This window comes from Galeopterus variegatus, unplaced genomic scaffold (assembly GCF_000696425.1).
Source record: "Galeopterus variegatus unplaced genomic scaffold, G_variegatus-3.0.2 Scaffold328, whole genome shotgun sequence".
Classification (NCBI taxonomy): Eukaryota; Metazoa; Chordata; class Mammalia; order Dermoptera; family Cynocephalidae; genus Galeopterus; species Galeopterus variegatus.
The window spans coordinates 39,673-64,431 of record NW_007726439.1 but is presented as its reverse complement, the minus strand read 5'-3'; the positions used below and the strand labels follow the sequence as shown (position 1 = coordinate 64,431).

The following is a 24,759-nucleotide window of genomic DNA, read 5'->3' as shown; positions in this document are numbered from 1 at the left end:
TTTGAGACAGAAAACAAAAAACAAAGAAATATTTTGAGACAGAAAACCAACAAATATTGGATTTAAACAGCTCCACAGACTAAATACACCTAATAGATATTTACAAACATTTTATTTAATAGCTGCAGAATGCACATTCTTTTCATCAGCACATGGAACATTCCCCAGTAATGCCCATAGGCTAGACCACAAACATAGCCTCAACAAGTTCAAAAAAAATAGAAATCATATCAAATATTTTTTCTGACCACGATGGAATAAAACTAGAAATCAATAATAAGAGGGACTTTCAAAACTACACAAAAGCATGGAAATTAAACAACATGATCCTAAACAACCAAAAGGTCAAAGAAGAGATTAAGAAGGAAATAAAAAAATTTTTGAAACAAATGAGGACAAAAACAAAATATAGCAAAACCTATGGGATACAAGGCAGTATTGAGGAAATTTTATAGCAACAAACACCTATATCAAAAAAATAGATTTCAAATAAACAACCTAATGTTATACCACAAGGAACTAGAAAACCAAGGACAAACCAAACCCCAAATCAGTAAAAGAAAAGAAATAACAAAGAACAGAGCAGAAATAGATGAATTAGGGATTAAAAAACACAAGACAAAGGATCAATAAAATAAAGAGTGGGTAGGGCAGGCTGTTAGATCAGCTGGTTAGAACATGGTGCTGATAACACGATGGACCAGGGTTTGATCCCTGTATCAGCATGACAAAAGTGGCCATGAACATAGTTAAAAGGGTCAAACAAAAACAAAGAGTTGGTTTTTCAAAAAAATAAATGAAGTTGATAAACGTTTAGCTAGAGTAGTGAAGAAAGAGACAAGACTCAAATAAAATCAGAAATGCAAAAGGAGACATTACAACTGATACCACTGAAACACAAAGGGTCATCAGAGACTGTTGTGAACAATTAAAAGCCAATAAATATGAAATCAAGAAGAAATGGATAAATTTGTGGACACATATGACCTACTAAGACTGAACCAAGAAGAAAGAGAAAACCTAAACAGACCAATAACAAGTAGGAAGATTGAATCAGTAATAAAACGTCTCCCAACAAAGAAAAGCCGAGGACCAGATGGCTTCACTGCTGAATTCTACCAAACATGTAAAGAATACCACTAATTTTCAAGCCATTTCAAAAAACTGAAGACAAAATTTCTCCAAGTTAATTAAGAGGCTAGCATTATCCTGATACCAAAACCAGACAAGGACACACACAAAAAAGAAAACTACAACCAATATCCCAATGAACATAGATGCAAAAATCTTCAATAAAATACTAGCAACTCATATCCAACGGCACATCAGAAAGATTATACACCATGTTCAAGTGGGATTTATCACAGGGATGCAAAGATGATTCAACATATGTAAATGAATAAATGTAAAACATCACATCAACAGAATGAAAGAAAAAACCATATGATCATCTTGACAGACAAAGAAAAAGCATTTGATAAAATTCAACATCCCTTCATGATTAAAACTCTCAACAAATTAGGTATAGAAAGAAAGTATCTTAATGCAGTAAAGGCTATATATGGCAAACCCAGCTAACATCATACTGAATAGGGAAAAGCTTTCAGCTACAACAAGACAAGGATGCCCACTCTCACCACTTTTATTCAGTATAGTACTGGAAGTCCTAGCCACAGCAGTTAGGTAAGAGAAAGAAATAAAGGGCATCCAAATTGGAAAGGAGGAAGTCAGACTGTCCCTGTTTGCAGATGATGTGATTTTATATACAGAGAAACCTAAAGAATGTACCAAAAAACTCCTAGTCCTCATAAATTCAGTAAACTTGCACAATACAAAATAAACAAAGAGAAATCAGAAGCACTTCAGGATACAGGACTGGGGAAAGATTTTATAAGTAAGACTTCTAAAGTGCAGACAACAAAAGCAAAAGTAAGGGCTGGCCCGGTGGCGCACTGCTATAGTGCGCCGCTTGGGAAGCGCGGCGGTGCTCCCACCAAGGGTTTGACAAAAGCAAAAGTAAGGGCTGGCCCGGTGGCGCACTGCTATAGTGCGCCGCTTGGGAAGCACGGCGGTGCTCCCACCAAGGGTTTGGATCCCACATGCGGACCGGTTCCCGCTCACTGGCTGAGCGAGGCGCGGGAGCAACACCGAGGGTTGCGATCCCGTTGCTGGTCCCAGCCCGGTGCGGGGGCGACGCTGAGGGTTGCAATCCGTTGCCGGACACGGAAAAAGACAAAAAGGAAAAAAAAAAAAGCAAAAGTAAACAAATGGGATTATACCAAACCAAAAAGCTTCTGTACAGGAAGGGAAACAGTTGATGGAGTGAAAAGACAATTTGCAGAATGGGAAAAAATATCTGCAAACTATGCATTGATAAGAGATTAACATCCAGACTACACAAAAAACTCAAACCCAACAGTAAAAAAGCAAATAATCTGATTAAAAAATGGGCAAATGAACTGAAGAGACATCTCTCTAAAGAAGACATACCAGTGGTCAATTGGTGTTTGAAAAAAATGCTCAACATCACTAATCATTAGAGAAATGCAAAGCAAAACCACAATGAGATGTCATCTCACCCCAGTTAGGATAACTATTAACAAAAAGACAGAAAATAACAAATGCTGGTGAGGATGCAGAGAAAGAGGAACTCTCAAACGTTGTTGTGGGAATGTAAATTAGTATAGCCATTATGGCAAACAATATGGAGATTTCTCTAAAAACTACATATAGAACTACTATATGTTCCAGCAATCTCACTACCGGGTATATACCCAAAGGAATGGAAATCAACAAGTTGAAAGGATACCTACACTCCCATGTTTATCATGGCTCTATTTACAATAGCCAAGAGTTGGAACCAACCTAAATGGTCATCAATGAATGATTAGATAAAGAAAATGTGGTATATACACACAATGGAATATTACTTGTCCGTAAAAAAAGAATGAAATTCTGCACTTTGCAGCAACATGAATGAGCTTAGAGAAAATTATGTTAAATGAAATAAACCAGACACAGAAAGAGAAATATCACATGGTCTCACTCATACACAGAAGCTAAAAAAGTTGATCTCATAGAAGTAGAAAGTAGTAATGGTTACTAGAAACTAGTAAGGGGAAATAGGAGGGGAGGATGCGGAAATGGTGGTCAATGGATATAAAATTATACAGAGATAGGAAGAATAAGATCTAGCATTCTATAGCAATACAGGGAGATTACAGTCAACAACAAATTACTGTATAACTTTGAGTAGCTAGTTGAGAGGATGTTGAATGTTCTCAACACAGAGGTGACAAATGTTTTAGATGACAGATATGCTAAACACCTTGATATGATCATTGCACACAGTATAAACATACCCAAATATCATATTGTACTCCATAAATATATGTGATTAACAAGGATCAATTAAGAAAAAATAAATTAAAAAGAAAAAAAAATTCAGAGACATAAGTAGATTAGAGGTTAGAAATGGGGGAGGGGTGGCGGGAAAGAGTAGTGAAATATTGTTGCTTAATCGTTACAGAATTTATGTTTAGAATGACAAAAAAGTTTTGGAAATAGAGGTGGTGGTTGCATAGCATTGAATGTAATTTATTCCATGGAACTGTATGTTTTAAAATGCTTAAAATGGCAATTCTTTGTTGTATATGTTTTATCACAATAAAAAATGAATAAATTTTTTTTTTAATTTTCTTAAATGAAGGAAAAAAAAGAATTTTAGTATGATATTCTTTGCTCCTTTGAAGTGAGATTCAGAAACACTCATTTTTGTCGAAGTACTCATTATTATAGGTAAATCCTGTCAAAGCTTGTATGGCTTTAGTGTTAAGCCAGTCTGTGCACCACTTCAAATGAAACATTTGTTCCAGTGTCTTGACAGAAACTTTGACAAAATTATTTCTTCTCTTTTTATAAGTTCTCTGTTGCTCTCCACAAATGAATTTAACTTGTTATATCTTTTAAGGGTGGTATATTTTTATCTCAGAGTGCTCTTAGAAACAATTTCTATTATTTCAGCTTTGCTCTGAGAAAAGGTTTTGAGAAAACTCATGAGTTTTGTTTTTTGTCAGTGTTCCTGATGTGGATATTTATTTATTCATTTAAAAGAAAAAAAAGTGGTTTCCAACCTTATCTACAAAAAGTTAACATTTTACAGAATATTACATTATATAATCTCTAATTCGCACAACGCTATTAGTTATTATCTCTAAATAGGTTAAAAACTAAAGTCAAATTACTGAAAATCACACATCTAATATGCAGCATAATTAGAAACTGACTCAATTTTGAAACAGCAAGTTCAAAGTTCTTTTCACACCAAAGCCACTAACCGAACTTAAATTTATTTTCTCCTAGGACATCATCTGAAGTCTTAAACTGGCTATTCCCAGGCTGCTTTCACTTCAAAGGTTGCTTTTTCCTGACCTAAATAAGGACAATAGAAAATCTCAGTCCAGAGGAAGCCTTTTCCAGCTCAACTCTGGTCAGTACAGATGCTTCTTAAGTCTCCTTAATCTCTGCTCTCTAGGTATCTTTGGGCTGCCTCTTGACCTTTTTGCTATGCCATACTTTTTAGAGAACGTATTCCCATGTACTATTTTAAACAGAAAACTTTCTTCTTAGCTGGCAGATATTGTTACATAAACACAATGGCATCTTAAGAACATACTTTAATACAACCATAAGATACATTTTGGTATATCATTAGTATAGCATATTATTGAAAATCTGGAACTCACCTGTAATAGATATACGAATAGCTCTTCCTTTACAAAACCATCTTTTCTTTTTATAAGAGGTATTACAACAAGCAGGGAGAGCAGAAGAACCAGCAAGCCTGCACCCATTCTGTTTAAAAATACAATTCACAATTTAAAATTTTCTTAAGATATTTACTGAACATATAACATGAAAACAATGAGATATTTTACTCTAACGCAGAATCTCTTAGTCATTTGGTTTAATCAAGATGAAGCAGCAAAAGGATACACAGGTATAACAGAAATAAAAATTTTAGATAAATATACAGTAGGGATGGGGTTATTTGTAAACTTTCCCCATAATTTTTTTAAGTATCTTTGCCTTATTTCTATGATTTGTTTTTTTAAAATTTTATGTATAACCAACTACCATGATTCTTAGCATGAACTGCTTAAATTAAAAAAATATATATAAAAGATAGCTAAACAAGTATATTATCAGTATATACAACATATATTTTGTGACTATGAGGACTTACTCATACAAAAAATTCTGCATTTATAATCTATATTATTTCTAGCAAGACAAACAAATGTCCTTTCTGTCATTGACCATGGTGCTTTCCTCAGTTGCCCCTGGCTAAAGAAAGGGTAGAACAGTGGTCACAAGAGTAGCATGCAGGTGAGACATTTGTATAGTAATGAAACTACAAATTATACTTTTCAAGAACACCAAGTATAGCTTCTAAAGTCAAAGGTGACTGATATCAAAAAAGAGGTGCACTATTGTTGATCTCTATTTCTCACCTCCTAAAAATCTGAATAACACAGGACAACTGAAATTATGTTAAGGACAGCAGAATTTGGAACCCAAATATAACAGAACTAAAAGAAAAGGAGTTGGTTTAATAGAAATGAGAAAGAACAAAATGCAGAGCTAGACAGTTAAGGAGAATGCAAAGCAGGAATTCCCAGGAAAATGTTTGGTTTTTGTTAGGTTTTGATTCTTTAAATACACTCTTTGAAAATCATAAGAAAAAAAGTAGTTATATATACAACATGGATTATCATTAAAACTTAGGAAAAATAGCTATATATGATCAAGATTCTTAGCTATTTTTCCTAAGTGTTAATTATTTAGAAAAGGAAAAAAGGAAGAATTGGTAAAGGGCCACAAAAATCAATTACATTGTATAATGATAAATAAATAAAAAACAATTTAAAAAGAGACAAAAAAAGGAAAAAAAGAAAAAGCAATGTATGACCAAGAATTTTTGCTTTTTCTTTTTTTACTTTTTAAAAATAATTTGGTACTTTAACTTACTGGCAAATATGTTTTTACTTCAGAGCACTGGAGTAACAGGGACATTACAGCTATGTTATACATATTTTTGCTTTTTCCTTGAATTTTATCCTTAAATGTTTCGTAAAGTTACATCTTTGTAATTCTCTAAAGAAGGGAGATGCCACGAGAGATCAAATGGGGAGTAGAAATCTCCATGAACCAAGAATCAAAATAAAGAAGTTGCAGATATAGCTAGGAAACCAACATAAACTAAAAATCACTGAGCAATTTAAATTTAAAGTATAGAGGGAAACAACATAATTTTTAAAAATACAAATTAGTTTTCTCAAATTTTAACAAGTTTATTTGCTTCCTGCATTCATCTTTAATAGAACATGCCAGTAGCAAATTTCCATGGAGACCATTTACACAATTTCTTTTCCTCTTAGCATGTGATAAATTCTGCACAACTATCAATACTGCTTGAGCAGGACTGATAGGCAGACTGATGAAAGGAAGGAAAGGGGCTTTATAGAAACAACAGAGGAGCTCACAGAGCAATCTGATGCAAGAAATAAGTGAAAATACCTGAATTTATTTTCTCACATACTATTTATACTTTATGACAGTTGCAAAACATTTTGACTCAGTAACACTCTAATAAAATTTGACTTAGATAGTATGGTCTTAGAATTCAATACAATTACTTTGGGCTCTGTTAATAAATTGCCTTCCTAGGAAAATTCTTGATGTATTCCATATTGGTATTCTCACACAAATGACAGAAAATGTGTAGAACCTCACAAATTAGCACATACTTAAAAAATATATATTGTTTATTTAATCTTCCTTCAGTCAAAAAAGATATACTCTCATCCTTTAAAGATTAGGCTAAAATGTTTTTTAACATGCTTATAGAATTCAGAAGAAAGTAACAAAGATAATTACATGATTAGAAAATAAGAGAAGAAATGTTGAATGAAATAATGAACAGTTAGATTGCCAAGCACACACATACAAACAGCCAACAAATAGGTTACTTGAAAATTATTTAAAAGTTCAGTTAAAAGCAAAGGTAACCAATTATTTCACAAATTTTGGGGAGTCATATTGAGGAGAAATAAATGTAACAGCAGAAATGGGGAATTCAGGTAAGGTACACAGAAGAATTTTTGAACAATTTCAGTGATTAAACATGGGAAAGTTATCAAGGTAAACAGAGTTTCCTCCCATGGAGATCTTTACAATCAGATCAGAATAGGAGAAAATTTCATTTTCCTAAGACATTTTAGTGTGGACATGATTGAAGGCAAAGTTAAGGATAATACAATGGCTTTTAGACCTTTTCATTTTGGCATCAGAACATTTTTTCACATGAAACTAAAACTTGTAACAATTCTCCAATATACAAAAGAAAGAAAACCTTCTAGATATATATATATATTTTTTTTGGTATTTTAAGTTATTGTTTGGTACAATTTCATTGTTTGTGATGACACAAAAGCATCTCCAGGGAGGCTTAATGACTCAGAGCCTGGGCCAAATCCTGACTAATGGTTTGATACTAGTATTTTAATTTTCAGTTTGTTAACGTGATTTTAAGCTCATTACCAAGATTAGGTTCAAATTTCATATTGTTGAATGAGAAAAAAATGGTATTGAAAAGAAAATAAATTAAAATATTATTCATACACTAGGGAGAGATCTGGCTTTCGACCCACAACAGGCATCAGTGGGAACACTGCCAGGAGCAAAGAGAAGAAAGTCCAACTCAGTGAGGTGATCTGAAATCAAGAAAAAAGTTATCTTTCACAAATGTGGTATAGAAAACAGTCATCAGTTTTTCACTGACCACAGGACCCTAAAATGAAAAGGAAATGCAAAACCTTACAGCTCTTTACTTAAAAAGTAATATAGTTACTTTTTATGAAGGACCTGTTGGGTTGTAAAGTAGTGTATTTGGTATGATATGAGCATTATTTTATTTAATTTTCACAGTAACATCAAGAGGAAGTTTTTATTATTCACAATATTTCAGACAAGGAAACTGAGCTCAGAGAAATTAAAATATCAGTACAGTCATGTGTCGCTTAATGATAGGGATACATTCTCAGAAATGTGTTGTTAGGTGATTTCATCATTGTACAAACATCACAGATTGTGCTTACATAAATCTATACAGTATATCCTACTACACACCTAGGCTATGTGGTATAGCCTATTACTCCTAGGCTACAAATCTGTATTGCATGTTACTGCACTGAATAATGTAAGGAAATAGTAACATGATAGTAAGTATTTGTGTGACAGCAATTTTCCTGTCCCATTCTAATCTTATGGGACCACTGTCACAGTGGGACCATAGTCCATTGCTGACAGAAATGTTGTTATGTGGCATATGACTGCAGTACCAGGCCCACAACTAGTAAAAGAACAGCCAGGGTGTAAACCTGGGTCTGATATTTCAAAGCAAGTGCTTCATTCAGTTTATGTTAAACCATATATTGATGACAATATCTATAAGAAAACTGGCCTGCAATAATAATCAAATAAGTTAGCCCAGAAGGAAAATAAATAAAAAATACTTTGTAATTAGATTAAGACAAAAAAAAAATCAATAACTGCCTTAATTGGAGATTTTATAGGTTCTTATAAGGTAAAAAGATATTTCTATCTTCCTGCCACTGCCATCAGAAAGTATGAAAGTGGAAACATGACAATACTCCTTGTAGAAGCACTGAAATTTCCTACCTAGCTAAAGGAAGAAAATCAAGAGTGATTATATTTTAAAATAATCTATCTCAAATATACACTTCTCCAGGAAAAAAAAATGAGTGGCTAAGGGTGTGGAGGGAGGGGACTCCTCTGACTCAAGTACAGAGTGTGGCCTCCTAAGACACTGTGCTGCTATGGGCCGTTCCTCATGTGCTCCATCATCTACATATCTGAGGTTAAAGGATCCGGAGATGGATATATCAGGTCTGCTTTTATGGCACTTCAATTACTACATAACTGGCTCATTTTGATATGAAAGTCTAAATGAATCACTGAAACATTAAAGGTAAATGTCAGTCTTCCTGTCAAAAGGACCAGGCTCTTTATATAAGGATACACTCTACCTTTTTCTTTAAAAATAAACAATTCCTTACGTTAAACATATGTCAAAACAATGTAGTTCCTGACCTGTCCTATGTCAAAATGAGTACTTATACCTTCGCTCGAGTCCACAGCTGAGTGAGAAATGGCCAAGTCGCAAATGCAGTAAGTCCAGCTGTAAGCATATAGCGGTAGAAAAAACTGAGAACCTAGTGATGCATTCCAAAGAAAAAATAAAAAATGAAGTCATTTAGTATTAGTTACAAATATAATAAAGAAATCTGAAAATGTTATAATCTGGTAAATTACTTACTAATACTTCAATTCCTAGGGTAAAGACTAACAGGTACCCAACAAAATGGCTCAGGGGAAAGGTCAACAGTGATGCAGCAAGGTCTTCAATAACTTGAAATCTGTTTTAAAAGATTACTTATAAAAATTAGATCATATATAATAAAAAATAAAAACTTGGCAAAAAGCTAAAAATCAGGGAATTTTCTATTCATAGATTATTCAATCTAAGATAAACTATAACAGATTTGTTTCGATTTACTTATCTAAACATTTTTTTGGAAATCTAGAAGTACTTTAAGGAAAATGTAATTTCTGAATTAATTTGAAAGTGATAGCAAAGATTTGCTTGGTTTCTATAAATATTAATAACAATAATGAGTCTTGTGTGATCTTAACTTAAACATGGGCACATACAACTACAGATATAACATCAGAAATCAAATACAATGAACCCAAATGTATACAAATTGAAAAATTTGTTAAAATTCTTCTAGGTAAACTTATATTAAAATCTCATCTGTCTTAACCAAGTAAAGGTTGGTTTTCCTAATCTAGATAGGAAAAATTTTAATTGCACTTTTTAACTTTTAAAAAAACTTTTTAAAATAACCTCTTCCAAACCCAGTTTAAGATGTCACTAATTGTACACTAATTGTAATTAAGTGTGAATACATAACAATCAAAAATGTATTACATACTTGAATATTTTTTACATTTAATTACTTGGAAAAATACTTTAGCATCTGTGCTGCAGTATTAAGTAGGTAATTATAAAAGGTCAATATCATTTAGTTTATGACCTTTTTCTGACTGAAAACAATGACTGCAGAATGTTATCAGAACTATTAAGGAGCCATGAAAAGAAAAGTTAACACCAGTTGAATGGAAAATGTTTCTTCTATTCTAAACAATAAATAAGCACAGAGGAACAAGAGATACTTTTAAAAAATCATTTAAAAAATCTTTTTCTAGAAGAAAAGTAAATTTTTGTTTTATTTTTCCAAGTAATGTATAAAAAAGACACTTTCAAAATCATGTTTTCCGTTAAAATTTATATATGTCGTCTTCATAATTAGGACATTTAAAAATTCAGAAAAGATTCTGTAGTAGAACAGAATTTTCTTCAAGGGTAAAACCTTTCATTTAAAAAATTTTTAAACCAGAATAAATGACATTTTAAAAAATCTGAATTAAATATGCATATCCAACAACCCTATAGAAGTAATACTGTTTCTTGATCAGTGTCTCTTTGCCTAATATTTTTAAATAGTTAATGTTTTAAACATTTTAATATAAGTTTTTATTTTTGATATCTAACATTTTAATATTTTTTAATACTTCATGTTTTTAAAGGATGAAAGAAGTAGTAAAAGGTGGAGTTAAAATAAAAATACGCATGGTGTCATGATGCGCATGGTGTCATGATGCACATGTTAGCAAACCCTTATTCTGGCTCTCATTCCCTGGTTTCCTTTGGGTTCTGGTTTCCCCAGAGGATACTTTGATGTCCAAGGCTAAGTTTAAATTCTAGATTACTGGTGCAAACACAGAAATCAACAAGATCTGCAACATGAGTCTGCAATATGAACCAGTACCACATTTCAGTGGTTTTATTTAAATGTGCTTGAGACTCACCTGATAGCCTTACTACTGATGTTTTCTACAATGTTAAGAATCCATTTTAAATCCAACTTGTAAGGAAGTACTCAAAGATAGAACCACAGCACATGTTAATAATATGGACTAATCTCTATGTATACCTTACTATATTAGATTTAGCAACAACGTTTCATTTATCTAGGTTTACATGATAGCTAAGAAAGGAAGGGCAAAAAATGTATGGGAAAAAAACATGCAAATCTCTTTGAAAAATAAGAAGATCTGAAGGTACTTCAAAAAGTTCATAAAAAGATTTTCATTACCTTTTAATTCTATTTTTCCATGAACTTTTTGAAGTACACTCATATGCTTGAATCAGAAAATGAGATAAGTTCAAAATGGAAGTTACTCTAGACACAGTACAATCAATATTAGTTACGTTACTTTTATTCTAGATTTTTCTTACAAAAGATACACAAAAAAGAGAGCAAGGTCACTGCTACCTCAGAGCAATAAGGATGAAGTCAAAAGAGCAAGGTAAAACAAAAAGGATGTTTATATGCAACATTTATGCAGTTATAAATAAAGTGAGAGGGTTTGGAGATTTAAGAATATTATAAATATCTTTGATGACATGCTACAGAAATTTAAAGCATTTTAAATACAGATTTAACTGTCAATGAAGTGAAAAACAAAGCAGCAAGGTGCATTACTTACTCTTTTAGAACTGCATACCATATTGGCAGTGGTAACAAACAATATACATAGTAAGTCCAGGGACAGGCTTGAATCAGCAAGAAAAATGCTATAAAAAGGCCAGCAGCTACAAAGGTATATGACAGGAGATGGCTTGGTTTCTGAAAATCAAACAAAACATTAAAACACTTCCAAACCCATGCTAATTGATAGGTTTTTAAAAGAGATTTTATAAAGTGAAGAAAACATATTACTTTCTTTCAATGGTTCTACAACTAGATGATTAATCAGAGTTGTGTTAAAAAATAGAAAAAAAATCTGTCATTTGAGAAAACTGCAGAAGAAAAATGGGACACCTTGGAATTGTTACAATTAAGCAATTCTCAATTTAAAAGTGACTATGGCTAAAATTTGTTTGCAAGTAACTTGTTCAGAACTCTGAACAGATTTCTTGTTAGGAACAATTTTACAAATGTTGATTGAATTCTCTGGCTAGCTCACAACAGCCTGTTTAATCCATAATAAAGTATGGGACCTAATCTTCATTTGGAACAATATTTCTATCTATTCAAGCTCTAACTTGACACGCTGCCCACCCTTCACTCTCCATTACTCAAACACAGTAGATGCATTGAGTCATGTCTATTCTTCCCAAACACCTGCCAGACTGAAGGGAGAGTTCCTCAATGGAAGTGACTAGTTATAGTCTCCAAAGGCTACACGGGCCCATGCTTCTCTGGGTCAGGTATAATGGTGCAAGAGTCTGGAACAGAAATTCCAATGAGCAGGAAAAGAATACACTTATGGGGAGGTCGTAATGCCAAGAACAAGAGTTCTAGGGCATGAAGTAGGAGTTAGAAAGGGGTACAAAGTGTCTCCAGAAGAGGTTAAGCATATGTCGTGCCAGGCTAAAGCCTGGAATCCTCACAGCACCAATTGTGGAGCTCTTAATCCCATTCGTGACGCCAGTTGTAAAGCTAGGCGACCAGGCCAGTTGCTGGCTCTTTTACCTGCTGGTAATCCTGCTGACTGGGCCGGTTGTTGCCCTAGGACTGGGTCTGGAGCTCCCAGACCCCTCAAGCCCATTCACGGACTGGGTCCCCAAACCGGTCACACACCAGGCTGGGTCACCAGACCCCGTCACGCAGGTCTATGAACTAGGTAACCAGCCAAAAGGTCCTTGGAGCCATAGGTTAGAAAGCATGGCCATGCCAGGCGGATGCCCGAGGCTGAGCCTGCCCGCCTGCTTCACTAAAACTCCTCTCTCTCTCTCTAAAGAATACGTGAATAGCAACAAAACTAAAAAGATACACTGGCACACATGCGCACTACCTGCACGCGCGCGCACGCGCGCGCGCACACACACACACACACACGCACACACACAATTTGCCACACACACACACACACACACAATTTGCTTACAAAGGATGCTGAACCACACCCAACTGGACCCGAGGAGAGGCCCCTGACCAAACTATTCTATTTTCCCAACAGCATACCTGGAGAGAAGAAAATGGGGAAATGGAATGGAAACAGGAATGGAAGGATAATGTGGTACTCTCTTAGTTCTATTCTGTTTTCTCTTTGCTTTTCCCTTGCTTTGCTAGTCAAAGCTAAATAATGTGATAATTAAGAACTGCCTTCTGGAAGTAGGAGAATTTTGGAAGAAAAAGCAAGAGTTGTTTTTCCTTTTTAGTTCCTCCCTACTGGCATAAAAGGTCATCAGAAAGGAAGTAAGAAACAAGGATAAATTAGGGCATAGTTGTAGAAAGGGGTATAAAACACAGTACTGTAACTAAGTTTGGAGCTTGACCGATCAGAATTGAAATCCTGGCCCTGCCTGACACATGCTCAGTGTGTGAACCATAAGCAAAATACAAAACTTTCTGAGACTTAGTTTTACACCATCAATAAAGTGAGAATAATAATTCCATACCTATTTATCAAGATTGGTAATGTTTAAATGAGATTATGTGAAGATTTTAACAAAATGCCCAGAATATTACTACTGCTTACTAATGATGACTGCTATCATTACTTATTTTTATTCTCTCTTCCCCTGCTTCACCTCTGCTTCACCTTTGCTTCACCTTTGCATTAGTCCCAGCAATCATTACGAAACTAATCAGTAAATGGCACTGGAATGGAGATGTGAGAGATAGTAATGAGGTCCCTTAACAAGCGTACGGGGAAAGAAGGAGCAAAACTCAAATAGACGTGCACAGATGGAGTCTCTAAAGCTGACATTGGCTGAGGCAGCTGGTCATTGTAAGGGATGAGGACTGGTTTTACATCACTCTGAGAACAGTAAAATAATAAGAAAAGAAGTTTACAAGTGTTTCTGAAAAAAAGAACTCAAGGGATTTTTTAGTCAATACAATATAGTATAATTGTCTAATCCTTTGATACATACAGTAGTAGATATTAGAAATGACACCTACTTGTAGGAAACTAAATTTTAAAGAAAAGAATTAGGTTTAGCTGTTCCTACTAAGGCAGGAAAATGAAGTAACATTGAAAGGATTATAAATAACAAGAGGGGGGACATTTTCTACTTAATCTTGAATTGACTTCCCAGGCCCCCCAAAACAACTGATGATAACAAACCATGCCATGTGTGTTGTGATTACTACTTCATCCAACAAACATTTATTAAGTCGCATACTCTATGCTATGTTCTGTACCAGGAGCTGTCCTTCAAGGAGTTTAAACTATATAGGTGGAGACAGAATGATGGGTCTTGGTTTAAGGGGTTAATATTTTGGGACTTCACTAGGTAATAAGAGAAGAAGGGAAAACAATAGGGTAGACCTGTGACAAAATAAAGATGTTTAGTTTCAAAGCATAAGACATCAGAACTGGCAAGAACAAAGGAGAAGGTAAAAGTATACAGAAATTAAATGCAAATTTCAATTAAGGGGAACTGTGGCAGCAAATTACATATCCGGGAAAGAGACTAGTCATTGCACTTTCCTGTAATAGTAATAAATTAGAAAAGACCTCTATAACCTGGGGGACACTGTCACATAAAATTGACATTAACTTTGGAGTCAGACCTTTTAATTCTGATGCTGCCGTTCTACTTACTTGTCAATTTAACTAAACCATTTAGCCTGTCTGAAACACGTTTCCTCATCTGGCAATGGAGAACAATATTTGTTGCAAGCTCATTTCTCACTCCCTTACAGGTATGGGAGATTATCCTAAATAATCTGGGTGGGCCTGATTTAATCAGTTGAAAGGCATCAAGAGCAGAACTGAGGCTTCCCGGAAAAAGAAATTACACCTGTTGAATGCAGTTTCAGCTTTTTTCTGTGAGCTCCAGTTTGCCCTTCCTGATGGCCTGGCCTATGGACATAGGACTTGCCTAATTAGCCCCCACAATCACATAAACCAATCCCTTACACTAAAGCTCTTAATATACGAGAGCACTTCAAAAAGTTCTTGAAAAGATTTGTATTATCTTTTAATTCTATTTTTCCATGAACTTTTTAAGTACCCTTGTATATCTCTCTCCTACTGGGTCTGCTTCTCTGGTTTAACCCTGATACACCAACTCTTCACCAAATAAAATATAAGTGCTATAGTCTAGCATTTGAGGCCTTTGATTACTTCGGCCTAATCTTTACTGTCAGTATTGTCTCTTATCAGTCCCTTGAATACATTTCTCACGTTCCACCCAAACTGAACTATTTATTTTGAAGGCAGCATGGTGTAGAAAGAGCAAGAATTTAAATGTTAGAAAATATAAGTTCTGTTATTTAAATTGCATGTCTCGTTGAGCCTAAATCCCCCCATCCATATTATGAGAATTATAATCACAGAATTTAGGGTAGTGTTAAGCTTAACTGAATAACCCATAAGGGGTCATCAAAAGGTTCATGGAAAGATTCATATTATCTTTCAATTCCATTTTCCATGAACTTTTTGAAGTACCCTTGTATGTAAAGCACCCAGGAAAGTCCTGGTACAGTGGGGCTCAATAAATATTATTTATTATCTCAGTGTAATAACATATTTTACCAACTCTGCCTGCATTTATATCATTCAATTTGCTTTAATTTTCATCCTCTCCCTGCAGTCTGACTGTTAAATTTCCACCAAGACTTACTTTTTCCTGTTATCATCATCTAGCTAAATAAAGTAAGCTCTCCTTTATTTAAAATATCATAGTCTTTGTATCACCTCAAATACTTAACATATATTAAAGTTGCCTTATGTAGTGTAGTGTAGATATAGTGACCTATATTTGGTAAGGTGGTTATGTGTGTACATCTCTTACCTACTTTAATCCTAAGCTCCTTGAGGTCAGAATCTGAGTTTTATATTTCTTTGTATAGCCTATGTAGTGTCTAGCATTGTACTGTACTCAATTAAATATTGGCTGCATTATCAGATTAATGAATAAAGAAGAATTATCAGCTATGAAATCTTGTTGATGTATCAATCTAAAAACATCCTATCCTTTCTCAATAACCTGAGCACTAGGATAAAGATAAAAAGGCAATCTTTGGCACAAGAATGCTCTGGATTCAAGCCTCAGTCCCCACATCCTAGTTAGCCGTTACCAAATTACTTAATCACCCTCAGCTTCAGTTTCCTCTTTCGTAAGCAGAAATTATGATGCCTACTACCAGCACTGTTATAAATCTAAGATGGCAGAATATACTTCAAGTACTCAGTAGAATGCCTAGGTATACATATATCCATTACTAAAACACAAGCGTTCTGTTTCTTTTTCTACCATGTAGTAAATTACTGCTATTCTAGCCAACTTGACATACATTCAAATAATTAAAATTAGTTGGGGGGAAATTATTTTAGGTACATTAAACATTATAAAAAATTGAAATAAGCTCTAATGGTCTTCCTTCCATTACAGAGAAATAAAATATAAAATTGTGAAAGTTACCACTGGAAATGTTTGTAGACTACTACTATTAAAAACACACCACCAAAACATATTACTTGTTAGAGGATTTGCACATGGTAATAAATCATTAGAGAGAATGAAGCAAAGGAAATGGAAATGGCATATTCTCCCTTGTAAATGACAGTTAGCAATATATTTTAAGAGTAAAGTGTTTTAATGCAGTAAAAACATATATATACTGTTATATTTTCTCAGTAACATGAAGTACTATTGAAGAGGTTTTTTTATTTGTTGCACTGAAAGTAGAGTAAATTAGGGACAAACTCGAAATGAGGATATGTAGAAAGTTCTGGAAATTTGTATTTTGAGAAATCTCAGAAAGTTGAAAGAAGGTAAGAATAATTCTAGAAAATCATATTATTTAAAAAGGAACAGTTTGAATAAATGATTTTATCACTTTTAATATCAGATAAGTTAAATATACTGCTTTGAAGTAGTTTTATGGCCATCTATACTAGAAAGATATGGAATACCTACAATATGCTGACTAGTTATAAAAAAGAACAGAAAATCAACATCATTAACACCATAGAAGAATTTAAATTGTTTATATAGCTATCTTTACAACCTTTTTAAGTCACAAGGCCATTATTATTAATACATCTTCTTCTCAACTGAAGAAACAGAGATAACAGAAAACAGACCCAATACAACAAAAGCAAGTGAAAGATAAATAAGAGTTGGCTTAGAACAATGACTTGTACATTCTATAAACTCATTATACTTGATTTAATTAAATTTATTTCCTTAGTTCTAGTGAATTTACACTATCATCTGAATCTTCATTATATTTTCTGAACCTACCTTAACTTCTTTAATAACACCTCTTGCAAGGTTGGAATGAGACTTGATGATCAACAAAGAAGTATAAGATGTCCATCCCACAAAACCAAGAACAACACTGATGCCCAAAAAGAACCGATCATATGTGTGATAGTAGGACAATCCTTTCAATGCAAGATGAATCAGCTCTTTGCAAAGGGAAATCTATGGAGAAAGGAAAATATAACTTGCACATGGAATGAATGATAAAAATCTAAATTTCAGAGAAAGAAAAATTATAAACTTTCTAACAGCCAGACCGTTGTATGAAAATTAGAGTGAGTAACTAGATGACGGATTGAGAATAGATTTTAATTGTTTGAGGATCTTCTTGGAAAGTATGAGAAAAATACAGAATAAAATAAACTTTTTAATCTTCATAAGAAAAGCCACTTTCAATGTAAACTATCTATAATATGAAATGTTTTAAAATGATCATTTTGCAGGAATGATCTTCAGATGACACATGAAAGAAAGAAATGAAGGATCTCTAATTCAAGTCCCAAATAATGAAGATGGCTATATTTATATCACTTTTTACTTTCTCATGTCACATTACCCAAATCAGTTATAAAACATCATTAAAACAGCTTAATATTTTGAAGGAGAAGAATAGCTTAACATTTTAAAACCAAAAAATAAACATTAGAAATGCATGGACTGGCAATTACTTAGGCAATTATACAAACTGAAAACAATTCTTTCCTACTTTAAAATTATATGACCATTTAACAAGGGAAAAGAATTAATGGAATACATAGTGGGGTAGGAACTGGGAAGAGTCAAAGCTTCAACATGAATCATTAGACTTCTGATAGTGTATAGATAATTCCAAATGACAAATATGTGGTATTCTAAAATATTATATAGAAGGTGACAGAAACTTGGAATATATTCCTTCATTTAAAAAATGGTAGTAGTTCATTTCTAATAATAACCTAGAAAAATTTATCTGTAATATTATCTGAAAGAAGAGAAGTATGTCCATGGCTAAAGCAGCTACTCAGGAAATTCAACCCCTCCTTGAGGGCTCAGGAAAGCTCCCTGGCCTGCGCACTTTGCTCTCCACAGCCATACCTCACCCCTCCCACCCCCGAAATGATAATCAGTTATTTATGCCTACAAGGCTTGTATACTTACTGCTTCATCAAACTTTCTCTGTTTTATATAAGATCTTGTTTTTCTTAAAATATTGAGCTGTTCAGAATCAGAAAGCAACCTACAAAGGAAAAAGAGAACAAAACACCAAATATGTTTAAAGTGTTTCCTAATTTTGATTGCATTTTTTCTTGGGTTTTTTTTTTCCTTAATTAAAAAAAGGGGGGGGATAATGAAAATTGAGAAAAAAAAAATCAAAACACAAAGGAAAGAAATAAACCTCAAGCTAAATTGTATTGTTGCTGGTTATCTGAACTCTTCCAGGAAATAGTTTAAGTTAAATTTAGTTTTCTTGATCCAAAGTTTCAACTGCCAAACTACACTTATGAAAGTCATATAATCCATCATTTTGAAGAAATGTAATACTCTGGCTAACAAAGAAATTCGGATTAAATCAAAATAATGAAACACCAATGGCATGAGTTACACTACTCAGCCCTCCTCTGTTCATGGCAGATGAGAGATAGGGCAGATCTATCACTGCACTTTTTGCCCCTGACCCAGACAGGGCCTGAGAATTCTCATTAGCAAAGAGCTCTAGGCAGAGCCTGACCAACAATGGAAGTTAGTGAATAATTTGAACCTATTCATCATTCTTATACTATACCATGCTCGTATACCTTTTTTGATTTCTCTATTTTTCATTTCTCTTTCCATCATTTCCCTGTCCTGTTTTACCACAGTAGAAACCTTAAATACACAAGAGAAATACTCCTAAGAAATACTGCATAACCCAAAACTAAACATATTTAAGTTTATGGAATGTAGAAACTGAGGAAATACAATCAGAACTCAATTATGTTAATGAAATAAATGAGTACCTTTAAACACAAATTTGAACATATATTGCTTAACTAAAACCTGCATTCCTTGTAAAGTAAATACTTTTACATTTAAAAAATGCTTAGAAAGTTATTTAAGGATATATCAGTTTGGACCATATGAAATTGATGTTTTTATATGTCACTAACTACTAAATTAAATATTGGCAACTTCATATGGTTTGATATAAATATAATCACCTGTCTCTTTTCTACTTGGTGCCAGCAGTCTCTGAAGAGGTAAGACCGAGATTTGTAGGAAGTAAATCTTTTAAGCAATAATTATTAATTTTATGATGACTTCTTTCAGAATCTGAAACTCTTGTCTAGAAAATGCAGATAATCTAAAAGCTTACATATAATTTCAGCCCAGAAGCCCATCTATCAATTCTCTTAAGAGAGTTCTATGGGAAACCCTAATTAAGAATCTGTGCCTATTCTAATAGCTGCCAGATCTTCCAACTCAGGGGAACCCAGTTGCTAGGTTCTTGTGTTTCAGACAGCAGGAAAAATCCCCACCACTGTACTAACAAGGATTTGGAGAAAGGTACCAGGAGGCAGGGACAAAAAAGAAAAACAAGTTACTTTAAAATGTTGCCTTGATCCAGTTCTGTGTCTCTTTAGACACTACACATTTCAGAATATTTTCCTATTAGTCTTAGAAACGGAATTACTGGGCCAAAGGGCACAGGCCTATTTTGAAAGCTGTATCTAAATTAAATTTTCCACATTTCTTAAAAGCCTCCTAGTTGACCTCCTTCCCCTTGCTCTGATCCACTCAGCTTCATAAAATACTGATTCATCCTCTAACTTACTTGCTATTGATATGGACATCTTGGGATGTATAGCTCAAGGTTAGAGCATTTGACTGCAATTGATATGGGCATCTTATTTTCTACTTCATCAGTTCCAATCTTCCTGGACTATTGATGACCCTCTCCTTCTAATCCACCTAATTTCCCATATCCCAAATCTATCCTCAGCTACATAGCTGTTAAAGTCTTCATTCTTTCCCTATCTTCTTTTCACTTGTGAGTTGTTGCTTGTAAAGATCTTCCCCTCTCCACTTTCCAAAATCAAATCTTCATAATCCTTTATGGTCCACTCCAAATCTCACCTCACACCATCAGCACTTTAGTGTGGTCTAATGGTCAGTTTATTTCTCTTCAATTAAATTTTAACCTCTGTGTGGACCAAGATAATGTCTTATACTTTCATTAATATCCACAATTATACTTAGCAAAGTGCTAAGCATATAAAAATGAATCAATAAACCTTAATTGAATAAAATGCCATCAAAATATCGCAGACCTAAAAAAGGAAGAAAAATAAGATAATAATATACACTGCCATTCTTAAAGCACATAAGGATTTGCTAAATTAAATTAAAAGATGGGGGAATAAAAGCTTGTCTGAAACTAATTACTATTTAAGCTAATTAAATACACATTCTCAAATCAAGTCTTAAGAAGAATGAGAGAAGAAACATTTTTTAAGGAGAAATATTTGTGTATTATGTTATTATATTATACAAGGAGTCTTCAAAAAGTTCATGGAAATATTCGTATTCTTTCAATCTCATTTTTCCATAAACTTTTTGAAGTACCCTTATATTATATTATATCATATCATATCATATTATGAGTACTCAGGTAAAGAAACGAGTCAGGCTAATTTATAATTTTTCCTAAATGGACTATTTATAAATCTTGGGACATACCAAAGGTTTGCAATATGTCTGCAATTCATCAGAATGTCCTATACAAATCTCACTGTAGCACCATGACATTAAAGACTCTCATAAACTTGTCCACCAAAATAAACTTTGAACACCAAGGTCCAAGGTTTGATCCCTGTACTGGCCAGCCACCAAAAAAAAAAAAGAAAAGTTTTTTTTTGTTTTTTTAGTTTTCCATCAAGTTGAAAAGGGATGCAAAATAAACTTTTTTAGCATCACATATTTGAAACATAAAGAGGTTTTGTGAGAAATGTAAAGTCCAGAATATAAGGTACAATATGTTCATATTTATGTTAAAAAGGCAAAACAAAACAAACAACAAGAAAGCAAAGGGGGTTGGCAGGGGAGTAATTAAAGAAATGCCATACATAAATTAAAATCAATTGAGAGAGATCTGCATATATCAACATAAAAAAAATCTTGAAAATCATACCAAATAGAAAAAAAGAATTAAAAAAATAGATTTTTTAAATAGGAATTAAATTGTATTACACCATTTTATTTCCTAAAAATAAATAAAGAGGACCTAAAAAAATATGGTAAAAATACTAACATTTCTTAAACCTGGGTTGTGAGTACAAGTAATTTTGTTATATTCTCTATTCTTGTGAGCATGTTTGAAATACCTCATAATTAAAATTTAAAATATGTTAACAAGAGGTATGTATACATACATCTACATATGAACACCATAAGACAGATGCATAATAAACTGCAACTTTGCCTCCAGACAAAAAGACTGTAAGACTGGAACACGGGAAGAAAGGTGACTGTTTATTATCGTTTGTATGATTTTTATTGTGTGCAGGAATTACTTTTTGTTAACTTTTTATTAACCTATTTTTTAAAATAAAACAATTAAAACATTAAAATTTAACCATAGCTTTTATGGCTATGACAGAGAAGCTTGGGCATACCAATACTCTCAACAGGAATGACTAGAAATCTTGATAAAATAAAATTAAAAATCTACTTGAAGGTACTAAGATGATCAAGAAATGAAGGACTAAGACCCTAGAGAGAAGGAAATCAAGAAGTAATTCAACATTCTACAAGCTTTAACTCTCAGGAAATCTGTCATTTTGGCAGAAGACAAAAGGCTGAGAATTTGGGCATACAGCAGCTGTGAGGGGGTAGAGAATCCAATAAGGCCTTTAGCAATTTTATAAGACTGGAGAGATAAAAATTAAAGTGTGAGGTTGCCAATGCAGCTAGGACTTGAGAACCTAAGAAGAAAGAAAAATAAGAAAATAATATGCAATTTCATTTTGGATTTGGAAAAAATAAAAGACATCAAAAAAAGCTCATCGGGAACTACTTAAACTAATTTAAGATAGATTATGAGGTGAAGTATTAGGACGTGAGAGAGAATACTATTTGCAGAACACAGGTAAAGAAACACAGGCCAAGTCCTGGTGAGAAGGGAAATAAAAAAGGAGGTAAGTCTGACACTCAGTTGTGCAGGACAAGAGGAAAAAAAGAAAGCCCCTGGAAAGCAAACAGAAGTTTTGTTAGTCTCAATATGTATAAGAGACAAAAACTGGCATTCAGGAACCACCAGAGGGGAAAGGATCCAGATAACACAGCAAGCTCTCAATTGGAATGCCTGGCAGGCTACACTCTTAAGAGCAGAGACAAAAAAAAAAAAAAAAAAAAAAAATCTTAAACTGAATGAGAATGGGAATAAGACATAAAAAGCTTGTAGGGTGCAGATAAAGCTGTGCTTAGAGGAAAATTCATATGTATATATTATTCAAAAAAAAAGACTGAAAATCAATTGTCTAGGTAGCCAATTCAAGAGGTCGGAAAAGGACAGCAAATTAAACACAAAAGGTATAGAACAAATATTAAAGATTGGAGCAGAAATTAATAGAAAAACAAACACACAATGAGAAAAGAAATAAAACCCAAAGTTCATTATTTGAAAAGACTAATAAGATTGCTAGACCTCTAATAAGACCGAGCAAGGAAAAAAAAAAAAAATAGAGAAAGCGTAGAGGCACAAATTAATAATATAATATACAAAATTTAGAAGGAAGTATTACTACAGATCCCCCAAACATTAAAAAAATGTTATGGTAACTTTTACACTGGTGCATTTAAAACTTTAGACGAAACAGACAAATTCCTAAAAAAAAAACACAACTTAGCAAACCTGAGAAAGAAACGGAAAATGCAATATGCATTCTACTTGATCACCAGTGTTGGTTCTGAGGTGCAATTGGATATAAAAGTCACACAGCCACAATAAGCCACACCTGACACTGGCTTTACTTAGAAAAATACAACGTATTAATAACTTTCTGTTCTGTGGGAGTCTACACATCAGTCCAGAGACTGTTTTATGATCCCAAAAGTGATAGCTCAGGTGTGAAAGAATGAGATCACGAGGGTTGGTGAGGTAGCCAATCTGGTTTAGAGGTTCCATGCCCCATAGGAACCCATCTCCCTCTTTCTCTTTTATTTAAAGTGAGACATATTTCACATACCATAAAATTCACCCATTTCAAGTGTACAGTTGAGTTCTTAGTATATTCACAAAGTTGAATAATAATCACCACAATCTAATTTCAGAACATTTTCATCAATCCCAAAAGAAATCACACACATTAGCAGTCATTCCTCATTCTTACTCTCCCCACTCACATTAGTTCCAAGCAACCACTAATCTATTTTTTCTCTCTATGAATTTGCCTGTTGTGGATATTTCACATAAATGGCATCATCGAATATGGGGTTTTTTGTAACTGACATTTTTCATTTAGCGTAATCTTTTCACAGCTCATACACGTTGTATCATTTATCAGTATTTCATTCCTTTTTTATTGCTGAATAGTATTCCATAGTATGGATATACTACATTTTGTTTATCCATTCATCACTTGATGGATATTTAGATTGTTTCCGCTTTTTGAAAATTATAAATGCTGCTATAAGCACTTGTGTACAAGTTTTTGCATGGACATATGCTTTCATTTCACTTGACAGATATCTATGAACAGAATGAATGAGTCATATGGTAACTCTACGTTAACATTTTAAGAAATCGCCAAATAGTTTGGCAAAGCTGCTACACCATTTTACATTCTTGCCACCAGTGTATGAGGGTTCCAGCTTCTCCACATCCTTACAGTAATTATTCTCTGGTTGTCTGTTTTTTTAATTTTAGTCATCTTCATGTGTATGAATTAATATCTCATTGTGGTTTTGATTTCCTTCACGACTAATGACACTGAGTACCATTTCATGTGTTTATTGGACATTTGTATATCTTCTTTGGGAAAATGTCTATTAATCTTTTACCCATTTTTAAAATTTGGATTATTTGTCTTTTAATTCTTGAGTTGTAAAAGTTTTTTATATATATCCTGGATACATGCCTCTTGTCAGACTATGATTTGCAAATATTTTCTCCCATGGTATTTTTTTTTTTTTTTTTTTGTCTTTTTGTCTTTTTTTCGTGACCAGCAACGGATCGCAACCCTCAGTGTCGTGCCCATACCGGACCAGGACCGGCAACGGGATCGCAACCCTCGGTGTTGCCCCCGCTCCTCGCTCAGCCAGTGAGCGGCCGGTCTGTATGTGGGATCCGAACCCTCGGCGGGAGC

The 24,759-nt window shown here is 33.7% G+C and overlaps 1 protein-coding gene across 1 annotated transcript in view; it reads right to left on the bottom strand.

The window, feature by feature from the left end:
- The window catches only part of PIGN (phosphatidylinositol glycan anchor biosynthesis, class N), a gene marked incomplete at its 5' end in the record, with an annotated part of 133,911 nt that overhangs the window by 71,504 nt on the left and 37,648 nt on the right, over nt 1-24,759 (bottom strand). The window contains 7 exons of the mRNA XM_008567542.1: nt 4,746-4,854; nt 7,684-7,775; nt 9,204-9,296; nt 9,401-9,500; nt 11,698-11,837; nt 17,417-17,599; nt 18,575-18,653. Coding sequence (XP_008565764.1) covers nt 4,746-4,854; nt 7,684-7,775; nt 9,204-9,296; nt 9,401-9,500; nt 11,698-11,837; nt 17,417-17,599; nt 18,575-18,653 — 796 coding nt within the window. The remainder of the gene's footprint in view (nt 1-4,745; nt 4,855-7,683; nt 7,776-9,203; nt 9,297-9,400; nt 9,501-11,697; nt 11,838-17,416; nt 17,600-18,574; nt 18,654-24,759) is intronic.